Source organism: Mesoplodon bidens (genome assembly GCF_964165515.1).
Source record: "Mesoplodon bidens genome assembly, chromosome: 19".
Lineage (NCBI taxonomy): Eukaryota > Metazoa > Chordata > Mammalia > Artiodactyla > Ziphiidae > Mesoplodon > Mesoplodon bidens.
In genome coordinates this window covers 28,712,370-28,726,827 of record NC_138179.1, presented here as the reverse complement: position 1 = coordinate 28,726,827, position 14,458 = coordinate 28,712,370, and the positions used below count along the sequence as shown (strand labels likewise).

Here is a 14,458-nt window from a genome sequence, read left to right as displayed (position 1 = left end):
GACCCCACATGCCGCGGAGCAACTAAGCTCGTGCACCACAACTACTGAGCCCACACACCACAACTACTGAAGCCTGTGCACCTAGAGCCCGTGCTCCACAACAAGAGAAGCCACCGCAACGAGAAGCCTACGCACCACAATTAAGAATAGCCCCCGCTCGCTGCAACTAGAGAAAGCCCGCACGCAGCAACGAAGACCCAACGCAGCCAAAAATAAAAATAAAATAGTTATTTTTAATAAATAAATAAATAAATAAGAAAATGAAAGTCAAGCCACAGCCTGGGCTTGCAAATCATATACCTGATAAAGGACTTATGTGTAGAACATATAAAGAATTATTGGGGGAGGGGGGTGTGGGAGGGATGGACTGAGAGTTTGGGGTTGGGAGGTGCAAACTATTATATATAGGATGGATAAACAACAAGGTCCTACTGTATAGCACAGGGACCTATATTCAATATCCTGAGATAAACCATAATGGAAAAGAATACATTTTAAAATGTATATATGTATAACTGAATCACTTTGCTGTAAACCTGAAACTAACACAACATTGTAAATTGGCCATACTCCAATAAAAATAAAAATTACATACAAACTATACAAAAGCTCTTAAAACACAACAATAAGAGAACTAGCCAATTTTAAAATGGGCTCTGGGGGCTTCCCTGGTGGCGCAGTGGTTGAGAGTCCGCCTGCTGATGCAGGGGACACGGGTTCGTGCCCCGGTTCGGGAAGATCCCACATGCTGAGGAGCGGCTGGGCCTGTGAGCCATGGCCGCTGAGCCTGTGCGTCCGGAGCCTGTGCTCCGCAACGGGAGAGGCCACAACTGTGAGAGGCCCGCGTACCGCAAAAAAAAAAAAAAAAAAAAAAAGGGCTCTGAACAGACACCTCACCAAAGAAGACATACTGATGGCAAACAGGAGTATGAAAAGATGCTCCACATTACGTGTCGGTCGGAAGTTACAAATTAAAACAGCAATGAGACACCACTACACACCTATTAGAATGACTAGGATCAAAACACTGACAACACCAAATTCTGGCGAGGATGCAGAGCAACAGGAATTCTCATTGATTACTGATGGGAATGCACAATGGTGCAGCCACTTTGGAAGGCAGTTGGGCAATTTCTTACAAAGCTAAACATAATATTACCATGCTATTCAACTATCATGCAGCCAGGTATTTGCAGAAAGAGTTGAAAACTATGTCCACACAAAAACCTGCACAATAATGTTCACAGCTTTATTTATAATTGGCCAAACTTGGAAGCAACCACAATGCCCTTTAATGTGGTCCTTCCAGACAGTGAAGCATCAGTGCTAAAAAGAAACAAGCTGTCAGGCCATGAAAAAACCCAGTGGAGGCACCTTACGTGCACATGACTAAATGAAAGAAGCCAATCTGAAAAGGCTACGTGTTGTTTAACTCCAACTATAAGACACTGGAGAAGGCAAAACTACAGAGACAATAAAAAGATCAGTGATGGCCAGTGGGTGAGGGAGGGGGACAGCAGGAGAAGGGGAGGAATGAACAGGGGGAGCAGAAAGGATTTTTATGGCAGTGAAATTACGCATATGATTCCTTTTTTTTTTTTGGCCCTACCGCTTGTGGGATCTCAGTTCCCTGACCAGGGACTGAACCCGGGCCACGGCAATGAAAGTGCCGAATCCTGACCACTAGACCACCAGGGAACTCCCATGATTCTTTTTTTTAATTGAGGTATAGTTGATTTACAATGTTGTGTTAGATTCTGCTGTACAGCAAAGTGCTTCAGATATCTATCTATCTATATATAGATATATATATAGATAGATATATTCTTTTCCACTATGGTTTATTACAGGATATTGAATACAGTTCCCTGTGCTATACAGTAGGACCTGGTTGTTTATCTATTTTAGATATAGTAGTTTGTATCTCGTATGATTCTATAATGGTGGGTCCATGTCATTATACCTTTGTCAAAATCCATAGAATGTACAATGCCAGCAATGAACCCTATGGAGAACTATGGACTTAATTATAATGTATCAATATTCTTTCATAACTAAACAAATATCCTGCACTAATACCGTATGTAAATAAAAGGGGAAAGGAGGAGAGAGAGGGGTTTATGGGAACTCGCTGTATTTTCTCAATTTTTCTGTAAACCCAAAACTGGTCTTAAAAATAAAATCTGTTTTTAAAGTTTTAAGACAAAACCAAGAATTGGCAAGGGAGGGGGAGGAACTGGAATCCTCATATATTGCTGGTGGGAATGTAAAATGGTACAGCTGCTTTGGAAAACAGCTTAATGGTTTCTTAGAAAGTTAAAAATAAACTTATGGGGCTTCCCTGGTGGCGCAGTGGTTGCGAGTCCGTCTGCCAATGCAGGGGACACGGGTTCGTGCCCCAGTCCGGGAAGATCCCACATGCCGCGGAGCGGCTAGGCCCGTGAGCCATGGCCGCTGAGCCTGCGCGTCTGGAGCCTGCGCGTCTGGAGCCTGTGCTCCGCAACGGGAGAGGCTACAACAGTGAGAGGCCTGCGTACTGCAAATAAATAAACAAACAAACAAACAAACAAACAAATAAACATGCTTCAACCTAACAATTCAAATCCTAGGACTCTACCAAGAGGAGCAAAAACATACGTCCACATGATGACTTGTACGTGAATATTCCCAGCAGCCTTAGTCACAACAGCCAACACTGAAAACCACCTAAATGCTCATCACCTGATGAATGGGTAGACAAAACATGTTACAGCCACACAATGGACCATCAGTCGGCCACAAAAAAGAAATAAAGTCCTGAAAAATGCTACAACATGGACAAACCTCAAAAACATTTCACTAAGTGAACGAAACCAGACACGAAAGACTACATACTGTATGATTCCATGTCTATGAAATATTCAGAAAAGGAAAGTTCACACAGACAGAAAGCAAGTCAGTGGATTGCCTAGGGCTGGCCATAGGAGCAGGGAGTGACTTCAAAACAGGCCCCAGGAATTTTGGGGGAGTAATGAAAATATTCTAAAACTGGATTGCAGTGCTGGCTGCACAAGTATAAATTTATTTTAAAGGACTGACTTATGTTAAAATGCATGAATTTATGGTACGTAAATTATAACTCAAGAAGTTATAAAAAATATAAAATAAAGATTAGGTCTATGCAACACATAAATTAAGAATGGTATAGATCGGGTCTTCCCTGGTGGTGCAGTGGTTAGGAATCCGCCTGCCAATGCAGGGTACACGGGTTCAAGCCCTGGTCCGGGAAGATCCCACATGCCGTGGAGCAACTAAGCCCATGCTCCACAACTACTGAGCCTGCGCTCTAGAGGCTGCGTGCCACAACTACTGAGCCTACATGCCACAACTACTGAAGCCCGTGCACCTAGAGCCTGTGCTCGACAACAAGAGAAGCCACCGCCATGAGAAGCCCATGCACCGCAACAAAGAGTAGCCCCCACTCGCCACAACCAGAGAAAGCCCGCGCGCAACAACGAAGACCCAACGCGGCCAAAAAAAAAAATTAATTAATTAATTAAAAAAAAAAGAATGATATAGATCTAGCCAGGGGGAAAGGTGATAGATGCAGATACACAAGCTCTAAGGTCCCTCGCAATTGCTAACTGTACGTCTGCCTCGGGTTCCCTGGTGGGCAAACTGAACGGAGAGGTGCTGCCTTCAGAACATTTAGAAGCCAGAGCACTCCCCGACCTTACATTGCAGGAGAAATCTCTCAGCTGTGGCCTCACCTTGGAGCTAGAGAAAAAGTAATAATAGTGTCCTTAACACTAGCCCATGACAAAAGCAATAACAGAATCCGTAAGATAGTTTCTCTTAATGTTCTGCGGTAAAAGCCATGGATTTGATGATGAAAACCAGTCCAGAGCAAGCAGTCCTGCTGAGGTCAGAAATGTGCTCCAGGTTATTTGCCCAGCTAAATGCAAAGGCCAGACCTGGAACATACAGGGAACTGGGCAGAGAGTATTGGGGCTTCTGGGAAAATCCTCCACGAATAGTTTCTCCCAAGGTTATTTATTTTCCATAAGAGTTGATAATAGTTCTTGTGCAGGTGTTTGCCCCAGTGTTCTGTGCTGCTAGCTAAGCCCTCACTCCATGAAGAGATGTGGATTTTATGCTCGGGATGCCTTCCTGAAAGATTCACACGCCCCGAGATGTGAAGTAGGAAGACCCAGAATTTCAAATTCTGCTCATCAAATGAGACTTCAGTGCTTGCTTTCTTTATGCCACGCTTTTAAAAGTTCACATAATTCAAACCTGCACTAAATGGGACCTGCCCTTTAGCGATCAAAGGAGCAGAAAGTCAGGCCCGCTGTACCCTGGGCTGACCCACTCCTCCGAAGTGACCCTTTGCTCTGGCAACTGGCGTGACTGCTCCTGGCCCCCGCTCCGGGGAATGAGGAAGGAACAGATGAGTGACTTTACGCTGGGGCCGGTGTGCAGCATTTTGCTCATCTGCGTGCATCTCTGGCGTGTTGGAATCGCACAGCAGAAGGGGGCTCATCATTTTGAATGACAGAACCAACACGAGCAGACACGTCGGGCCCTTCTTCTCCGGTCAGCCCTCTCTGCGAAGCGGTGAGCTAACGCTCACAGCCCTGACCGGCCTCGGGGAGGGTGCGTGAACGTGGGGGGGTCAGAGCAGGACTCACACAGACTGCTTCAAACAGGTGGAAGACGATGTAGAGCGGTAGGACCTTGCTGACCAAGGCGACCACTTCCCTGGGGGAGAACGGGAGCGGTAAGACACGAGCGTATCCTTGGAGTGCGCTTCGTGCCCCTTCTATCCTGCCCCTGCCCCACGCCAACGTAACTGATGCTCCTGTCTCTGAGTTTCCCTGTGTCTGGGGGACACACGTCTTAACCCCCCCGAGAAGCCCCCAAATTTTGCCCTGCCCTTCGGTTGGTGCCCTGTCTACCGACAGGTGAGCGGTAGAGGGGGCGTCTCTGGGGACCAGCTGCGGAGCACCTGGCATCCCCAGAAGTGAGTGAGAGAACTGATTACCTACTCGTCATCGGTAAAGATGTGGCCCAGTTTATTCCTAAGGAGGCTCAACAGGGTGCCCACGACCAGCGAGGTGCCAACTGTAAGAGACCAAAGGCACAGCCCAGCTTCCACCTGCCCAGCCCCACCCCACGTTCATTTGGACTAAGACCCTCGCTTGTGGTCTGGTAAGGAGGGCACCACGTGTGAAATGCCTTTCCTCCTGTGGTTCGCAGAGTGGGGCCCCTGCACCGGCCGCAACATCATCATTGGTAGCTGGTTAGAGGATGTATATTCTCAGACCATCACCTCCGACCTACGGAGTCAGCAACTCTGGCAGGTGGGATTCTGTGTTTTCACACACACACCCCTACCCCACCCCCAGGGCTGAAGCCTGAGAGCCACTGCTCTCCATGAGGAGGTGATCTGAGCCTGGCAGCCACAGAAAGCAGGAGGATGGACACAGATGGGGCCACTCTGAGGGCTGGGATGGGCAGGTCCCAAGCTCCTGGAAATGCCGGCAGAGCAGGCTCGAAGGAGGACCGGCTTTCCCAGAGTCGCACTAAGTGATGGAAACTGACAGCCTAGAACCCCAGTGGCAGGGAAGGAGCGGAAGGGGCACAGCAGGCTTGCTGCTCATCAGAGGGGCTGCTCTAGGCCACGTGGCAGGTATGACAGGTTTGGAAGGTGAACTGTTGGCTCCCAGGCCCTCCCTCCCTGGCCTAGGTCCCGACCCCACCCACCCGTGCAGAGGGTGCCTGAGATGGCAGATCGCTTGGCTTGCACAGTGTCTGCGGCTCCCAGGGCCGTCCCCACTCGGAAACAGACCGCGATGCTGAGCCCCATGGGAATCTGGGATCAGAGAAAAGAAGGTGCGGTGGTTAGAGCCCCCCTCCTGCCCCGGGGGCCGAGAGGGAGGAAGGCAGGATGTGTCCCAGGGGGGCGGGACCCGCGAGGCTGCTGGCGACAGGCTGAGACCTGGGAGGTGGGGTGGGCTACCCAGGGCCAGCCAAACCCACCGGGCCGGGGCATCAGACATCACAGGCAACCGAAATCAACGCGCTGCCAGAAACTCACGAGTAAACGCGTGTTAAAGAGGTGGATGTGGTCCTAACTATGTTAGAAATGTTCCCTGTAAGAAGAAAAGATTCAGCAGAAGCCATCCATAACAACAAGAATCACCTTATAAATTAGTTTAGTGCGTGTAGATTTTTGCAACTCCCTTGATTAAAGCTAGGGTCACAGACTGCATGCCCCAGGAGGCCGGCAGATGCTACACGAGTGACACGGGACAACCCACATGTCCGGGGGATAGAAAGGAGCTGCGGGGACCACGGTGGACGCAAGGAAATGCCCTCACGAGGGCCGCTGTCCCCCAGCGCCCACCAGCTGGGGTGCACAGGAACGTGGGCTCACTACTAATTGGCATGTCCCATTTTTCAAAAAAATGCAAATATCTAGATTGTGATGTGCAATCTCCCTATTTTAAATGGTGCTAATTAATTCAAAACAATTGCAACATCGTGAATTCAACGGAGCAGCCATGGGCCACGTGTGTCTGGCAAGGCCTGGGCCTGGTGGGTGCAGGAGGTCCAGAGGGTCCCTCGGGAGACAGAGACAGCCTTTGAGGGGACAGCCCCCCCTCCTCTGACACCCCCAGGCCGTCAGGGGGCCGGGCTGGGGGCAGGGCATGGCGAAGGCGCCCCCATCGAGCCTCACCATGTAGACGACAGTGGCCACCTCGTAGATGATGGCCTGGGCAGAGAGGTCGAGCACGCTGAGCAGGCCTGGGGGTGGTGGGGGACGTGGTGAGTGCCTGGCCGGCCAGCCGACAGCCCTGGCTGTTTGGACCGAGTCAGCTGATGAGCACACGACGTGCCAGGCGATGCCCACAGCTGCTCATGCATCAGCGGGACCTCACTCCCTCGCTGACTGACCACCACGCCCGGGTGCCCACTCAGTGCCAGGCCTACGCCGGGCAGTGCCGGGAGCTCACGGCCCGGTGGGGAGACGCGCCGGGCTGGGGGACCGCCCATCCGGGGGAGGGGGTCCTGAGCTGGGGGGCGGCCCACGCGGCTCCCTGCACCCTGCTGTCCACGTACCCATGAGGAAGCTCCCGATCTCGTAGGCCCACCACTCAATGCAAGTCATGAGCATGCTGGGCACGGCCAGGCGGAAGAAGGGGCCCCAGCCCTGCAGGCACTGGCTGGACCAGCCTAGGAGCAGAGGCCCGCCAGCTGAGCCGCGGTCCACCCTGTGGCCCCGCCCACTGCCCCGCCCCCTGCCTTCGGCCCGGGCACCTGGCAGCTTGTGGGGGGCTGGCCAGCAGCCCCAGCGATGGTGGGGGCTCGAGGGGGCTGGGGGGGGAGGAGGAGGCCTGGCCTGCACCCCTGGTGCTTCAGGCTACGAGCCTGTGACACCAGAGGGTCTGGGTAACCGCCCCGCCCTTTCTGGACCCCGTTTCCTCGTATGAAAATTTTAGTCCTCCTCCCCCCAGGTGTTGCTGGGAGGACTGCACGACACCAAGGTGCCAAATGGTTTCGCGAGGCAGGTGGGGCTGTGCAGCCACGAGGGACTAGGCCCGAACTGTTCCTGAGGCGCCTGGGAGAGGAGCTCACTGGCCGCGCGGCTGGGTCTCAGGGGCCAAGAGCTCAGAACCTGAGGCCTGGGAACAGGTTCAGTCCAGGCTCCACCACATCCCACTTCTGGCCTTTGGGGCAAATGACAAACCCTCTCTGCACCAGCTTCCTCCACGTAAATAAACGGGGCTAACGAGGTGTTGTGAAGCTTCACCGAGCAACGTGGGAACCGCCGCCGCCGACCACCCGTGCTGCTCCTCCAGTCTCCATCTCGAGACCAGGAAGCCGGCAGAGAGCTCCCCTCGGCCTGTCCGCAGCAGGGCCCTGCCCCATGGCACACTGGACGGGGAAGCCAGGGCCTCGGGGTGGGGGGCGCCCTGAGGGACGTGCGGGCAGGCCCGGGCCAGGCCTCCTGCAACGGGCTGCAGCTGGGACCCCGCCTGCCACCTGCCCGCTCAGCCCCCAGGAAGGGCGGCCCTCACACCTGCCCACGTGTCCAGGTGCAGCTTCTTCTTCACGACGCAGAGCAGCAGGAAGACGGCCTGCGTGAACTGGGAGACCGTGTTGGCACAGGCTGAGCCCCTAACAGAGCAGGGAGGGCAGGGCTGGGGCCACAGCTGAGTCCGGGCCTGGGCGGGGAGGGCCACAGGCCTGGCTCTGCTGACACCCCATCCCAGGATGGGCCCCACCCGGGGGACACCCACTCTGGGCCTCTTCGGGCAGGCCGGGCGGGGTGGGCAGCGGCTCCTCATCCCATCTCCTTGGCAGTGGGTCCCCAGAACCCGAGGGAACAGCAGCCCCCAGTTCCCCATGACCCCCCGATGCTGGACCGCATGGGCAGCCTCCGCAGTCCTTCTCGTGACGGGGACAGGCCTGCCCGGTTAGGGGTGGCACTCCATGGGCAGGGCTCCTGACCAGGCCCCTGCGGCCCCCAGCCCCGGTGCTCACCTGACCCCCAGGCCCAGCACGGAAACCAGGATGTAGTTGGCCAGCCCGTTGACGCAGTTGCCCACGACGCCGCTGAGGACTTGGGGCCACATGATGCCCTGAAGTAGGTGACGGTGAGACTGAGGGGGATGGACGGAGGCTGGGGACACGCAGCTCCTCGAGGGCTCCTGTGTGGCGATCAGGATGGGGCAAAGCGCAGAGGGGACCCCGGGCACCCCTGCCCACTGGAACAGGGTAGGGCTGGGGGAAGCTCCATCCAGGGATCCGTACCTGATTTTGCAGGTATTTGGCCAGCAGGCTGTAAAGAAAATTTGCCTGTATAAAATAAACACAAAGTAAGCAACAACTACCAAAACACCACCAGACGAACACTAACAGACACTTCTTAGATGAGTTGGGGCCACTGCTTCACCACGGTACCTCTGGGACCCCAGAGATGGGCTGTGTGCTGACCTGCGCTCCAGCCCCCGGCCTGGGACCACAGGGAGGTGGCCTGAGAGCCGCAGGGCTCCTGGCTGCCGGCCAGGCCTTCCACCCGCTGAGGAAGGAGACCCAGGCCTGCTCACAGAAGGGCCCCCAGAGCCCAAACCCACAGGTCGGGACACCCTGGGCCTGGCTCAAGCCGCCAGAGACAAGGATCTAGAGGGGGGTGGCCTTGGACTGAGGGAGCGGGGTGCACCCAAGGATGTGGCACCAGCAGCCTCTGCAGAGGAGGGTGGAGACCCCACAGGGGTGGTGGGCCTTTCCCTGTCTGCCGAGGACAGTGAGGGCCTGTGCGTCAGTGTGTGTGTCGGGGGCACCGCCCTGTGCTTTCTGCCCTCTGTCAAGGCCTGGCTCGGGGCCTGCACCCCCTGCACACCCTCCCCTCAGCCTTCAGCCTCTCTTCAGCACTGCACAGTCAGCAAGAGCGAGGAGCTGGGTTCAGACACTGGCTCTGCCTCTTGTGAGCTGTGTGGCCTTGGGCAAGTTACTTAACCTCTCTGTGCCTCAGTTTCCTCACCTATAAAGGGGACAATAACACGCGTGTGAATCCTTACTATTTATACATACATTCATATACAAAGTTAATATTGCAAAGTGCTTACAAAACAGTATTTGACACATTTAAGTGCTCCAAGAGTTAGGTAAGCATCATGTAAACATTAAGAGTCATTATGATTCTTATTTTATTGGTAGTTAAACTCTGCAGCACCATTGTACAGGAGGGACTTTGTTTATTTGATAAAGTTGCTGCCACAGTGATAACGTGATGTTTCCCCGACACAGTCCCAATGGCCCTGTTTGACAAGATACCTTCACTTAGTCTGAAGAGCCAAAGGCTCAGAGGAGAAAAACCAGACTCTTCAGGTGGTTTCCACAATACAGAAGAAATGTGGAGCTGGCCAGGCCCCAAAGAGGTCATGGCACTGGCCTTCCAGACAGGAGGAGGGTGAGGCTGGGGCTCCCTGTCAGGCCTGGCATCCCCTGTGGGCACCCCGCACGCATTCACCCCGCCCCGCCCCCTTCCCAGCCCCCTCCTTAAGAGCTCTATCCCCAGTGCTGGTGTGCGGAGGAAGATAGTGGGGACCGGAGATGAGAAGATGGACTCCCCCGAAACAGCACTGCCACCTGGTACCACGTGCACTGAACCACAGCAAATCAAACAGTGTAGCAATGGGTTGGGGGTGGACACACAGACCACTGGGCGGGTCTCGAATCTCAGAAACTGATGGGAGTGGATGGACTGCTTATTTAGTATTTAATAAATTAACAGAGAAAGGAGAGAATATTCAATGAGTCTTAGAAAAAGTTTGTTAGATTACGGTCTTAAATGTAACGACAGAAACCATGAAAGGGTTCAGAGGAAATATAGGCAAATGCTTCTACAATGGGTTCATTGTTTTTAAGCCCAAAGACAGATGTCATAAAGGATGGGATTTATGGGACTGTTACGTATGCGTTAAAAACTCTAAGTCAAAAGTATCGAAAATTAGAAGGCAAGTGAAAAACTGAAAAATGTTTGTGACATATCAAAGTGTTAAGAAATTATTTAACAAGAGTTAAAATAATTAAAGATGAACCCACTAAAATAAGCAAAGGATATGGACAATTCACAGAAGGAAAACAACTGATCAACAAATACATGAAAAAATGCTCACCTTCATTAGCAATAAAATGCGTGTTAAAATAACTTATTTCTAATTGGAAAAAAAATTTTAATAATACTCTGTGCTGATGAGAGTATTGCTCTTGGGGGTAGAACTGGTACAAATTGGCATCAAAAGCCATTGACAGAGCAACTCTAATTCCAATAACGCATCTTAAGGAAATCATTCCAGATGTTCACAAAGATTTTTCTATAAGAATGTTTATCTCAATCTAATTTATAATAGTGACTACTGCAAACAACCTAAATACCTAACATGTAGGGATTGGTTAATAAATTATGGCACTAGGGGATACTACATCGCCTTTGAAATGGATATTGTGGAAGGCTATTTAATCATATCAAGAGACTAATGACGTATTTATTTGAAAGGGAAAAAGTAGGTTATAATACAACATACACACATTGGCCCCGTTTCACACTACGCATGAGTCTGTATGTTTGAACACACATGCCCATGAAGAGAAATAATCCTGGAGAGAAGGATTAACCTGTGTTCTCTCTGGGTGGTAGGATTACAGATTTGAAATTTTTCTTCCCTAGGCTTTCCAGAATTTCTCCCATAAATGGTTTTCTAATCAGAAAAACATGTTGTGCTACTTTTTTAAAAAAATAATATTGTACTAACTTTTTCTTTTCTTTTTTTTTTTTGACCTTGCTGCGCGGCATGTGGGATTGCAGTTCCCGACCAGGGACTGAACCTGTGCCCCCTGCAACGAAAGTGCAGGGTCTTAACCCCTGGACTGCCAGGGAAGTCCCCATGCTACTTTTTAAAAGTTCAATCTGCACCAACCAAAATGAGAACTTTTCTCTGGCCCCTTTGGCCGCCAGCATGAGGGCTGATGGCCTCCCCAGCTGATGGGGAGACAGGCAAAAAGCCAGAATCTCGGGGAGTGTGGGCCCAACCTCCCCAAGTTCAGCAGAGGACTTACCGGGAGTGCTGGGATGTAAACGTGCACGTATTCCTGGGCCAGCCTGCGGGAGAACCAGGGCTCTGAGCGGAGCAGCCTGCGCCCCCGGGTGTGAGGAGAGGCTTCAGCAGGCTTTACCCCTGAGACAAGACCCCCAAGTCAAGTGGAACCTCAGTGGTCAGGGGAGGCTGCCACCACGTGCTAGGAAGGCGCAGGAGGAGGGGCCCAAGGACCCAACCACAGGGTCTCAGGGCTGGGGAACTTGAATGCGGGGTGACGTATGGTTTGTAAGGGGGAAAAAGGCTCTATCACATCAAGAAATAACCAAATTCAGCGCGCATAATATAAAGCGAGCAAGGTGTTCCCATGAGGGGGCAAATCTAAAATTAATAACAAAGAAGCTGGGCTCAGTCCTGTTTCCACTGTTTGGAATTTGGGGTGGTGCACCCTTCACTTCTTCAGAAAGCATCTCTGAGGCTCCAACCACACGCTGGAACACAAACGCAACCACCATGCAAATCCTGTCTTTTCCGCCTCAGTTAAAACTGGCCGTTGGTCTGCCCCCTGCTGGCCACGGCTGGAGCAGCAGGCTGCGCGGGAGAAGTTCCAAAGCCACCCCGCAACGTCCCCAGAGGGGCCGCACTCGCGACGGCTGGGGACGCAGAGAAGCGCGGGGCCCGGGGGTGGGCTTCGCCAGGGGTCCCCCCGCCCGGGGTACCTGGACACGGCCGGGTCCTGCCTGCAGAGCAGCAGGATGTGCTGGGTGTTGAGGAAGAGCGCCCAGCAGGGAAGGCAACACAGCAGCAGCACCAGCGCACCCCGCTGCAGGATGACTCCCACGTGCTTCCTGTTGGGGCTGCCGAAGCTCTGAAACACAGCGGGTCAGCGCCCACGCCCCGCGCACCTGCCCTCTGCCCCGGGGGCCCTGCCAGGGCTGGGGGGCGGGCTGGCACCGCAGGCACCTGGCAGGGCGGGGTGGGGCAGCCCTCCATCGCACCCGGGGGGTGCGGGTGCCCCTGCGGGGGCTCGGCCGGCTCACAAAGGGACAGCAGCAGCTGTTTGCTGAGCTCCAGCCTCCGTCCACCCATCGTGCCGGCTCACCAACAGCTCCCGATGCGGGAGGCATCGCTCCCCGCCCCGCCCCCGCGAGAGCACCTGCCAAGTCTCCCTGGGGGTGAGCGGCAGCCAGGCCCACCGTGAGCCCGGGACCCCAGGAGCTGAGCCCAGCTGGGCTGTGGGCCCCCGAGAGCAGGAGGCACCGTCCGTGGGGCCCTCGCACTCGAGATCAGGGGACTGCCTTTCCCTCCATGGCTCTCTCGCCGGGCTGCCCGGGCTCTTTTCAAGGGGAGGGTCTGGTCCCTGCAGCACGTGGCCCGTGGGGGTGGGTGTGCCAGGGACAGCTGGCCCCGCCCAGGGCCTGATGAGCTCCCAGATCCAGGGGACACTAAGGGGCCTCAGGTGGGCCCCCGGCCCCACCATTTCTGCAGCAGCTGAGGGACTGGCTCTGCCCCTGCCCGGCTCTCGGAGGCCCACCTACCTGGGACATTAAGGTGTCACAGGCCGAGGACAAGCCGAATCCAATGGAAACTCCACAGACATTGACAAACTGGAGGCACACACAGGAGAGAGCGCAGTCTGTCAGGCGGAGCCCGAGGGGGGCCCTGCGCCTGGGCGGTTGCCCAGCAGCCCGTGACAAGGCCTGGCCCTGCCTGAGCCGTGTGGTGTGCCTTAGGCGAGGCCCTGAGGTCCAGCTGTGCCCTTAGGCTGTCTCTTCTCCCCGGAGCCCAGGGAGGAAGGTCCCTGCAGCCCTGGCTGTACTCACGGCCACCGAGAGGGTCACTGCTGCCAGCTCCACCTTGCCCAGGTGTCCGCAGAACACCGTGCTCACAACGTACGTCATGAAATTCAGCATCTGGAAGAGGAACTGGAGGACGGTGGCCACGGTCAAGGGCCCCCTCGGTCCTGCCGACCCCTCACAGCCCAGCCCCACCAGAGAGGCTCTCCAGGCCCTGCGAGGCTGAGCAAAGACCCGCAAAAGCCCCTAGAGGCCACAGGGCAAGTCACCCAAAGCGGGCGGGGCAGCGAGCATGTGGCCGAGGCTGCTGCAGCAGCCAGGCTGGGTGACGGGAGGCCCGGGTCCCGCCCCATCCCCCGCTGCGCAACTGCGTCAACCCCTGAGCCCCAGTCTCCCCGCCAAGCAGCACCCAGCACAGGGGCTGGAGAGGGTACCGCTGGCGATGCTATCGTCACCAGCTCGTCAGGCCACGCACAAACAGAGGAGCGGGTTTCAAGACACCAAAACCTTAGGAACGGCTCTGTCCAGGGGCTGGGATTAGAAAGAAGTTTCTTCTAACTTTTCGTGTTGTCTGAAACTCTTACAGCGAACACATATTTATTAGTCTTTACGGTCAGGAAAAAATGCATCTCAGCCATTTTCCCTTTGGAAATAACACAGGCAGAGGCCGCCCTTCTCCTGCAAACGCCCAGAGGGGACCCCCAGCTCCCGCAGCAGGGGACCTCACTCGCCCTCTCGGCTTTCAGCCCAGCCTTCCCGGGGGTTCCCGAAGGAGGACACGCCTGCCCCTTCTGACGGGGGCGGGAGGAGGGGGGCTGCCCGCTGCTGAGGGGGTCGGGGGGCCACCTGGACACGGTCACCAGGGGCAGTTTCTGGGCAAGGTCGTGAGCAGCCCCTGCCTGGCCCTCGCGTCATGCCTGGATGGCGGCCCTCCACCCACCGCCGCCTCCTTACCAGGGGTCCAGAAAGGACAAAGAGCGTCCTCGCCTCGGCCCCAAAGCCAACGGGGACCAGCCTGCGGAGGGCAGGGCAGCGGCTCCCTCGGTCCGGGGGGACCAGGTCCCGGGGGCCGTCCAT

At 54.7% G+C, this 14,458-nt stretch overlaps 1 protein-coding gene across 1 annotated transcript in view; it reads right to left on the bottom strand.

The window, feature by feature from the left end:
- LOC308607030 (multidrug and toxin extrusion protein 2-like) overlaps positions 1 to 14,458 on the bottom strand; it is a gene marked incomplete at its 5' end in the record, with an annotated part of 24,410 nt that extends 9,952 nt beyond the window's left edge. Inside the window, 13 exons of the mRNA XM_081218624.1 lie at positions 4,671 to 4,740; positions 5,028 to 5,103; positions 5,746 to 5,854; positions 6,722 to 6,789; positions 7,105 to 7,218; positions 8,066 to 8,163; positions 8,530 to 8,627; positions 8,800 to 8,844; positions 11,608 to 11,650; positions 12,305 to 12,453; positions 13,124 to 13,192; positions 13,409 to 13,510; positions 14,336 to 14,458. Coding sequence (XP_081074750.1) covers positions 4,671 to 4,740; positions 5,028 to 5,103; positions 5,746 to 5,854; positions 6,722 to 6,789; positions 7,105 to 7,218; positions 8,066 to 8,163; positions 8,530 to 8,627; positions 8,800 to 8,844; positions 11,608 to 11,650; positions 12,305 to 12,453; positions 13,124 to 13,192; positions 13,409 to 13,510; positions 14,336 to 14,458 — 1,164 coding nt within the window. The remainder of the gene's footprint in view (positions 1 to 4,670; positions 4,741 to 5,027; positions 5,104 to 5,745; positions 5,855 to 6,721; positions 6,790 to 7,104; positions 7,219 to 8,065; positions 8,164 to 8,529; positions 8,628 to 8,799; positions 8,845 to 11,607; positions 11,651 to 12,304; positions 12,454 to 13,123; positions 13,193 to 13,408; positions 13,511 to 14,335) is intronic.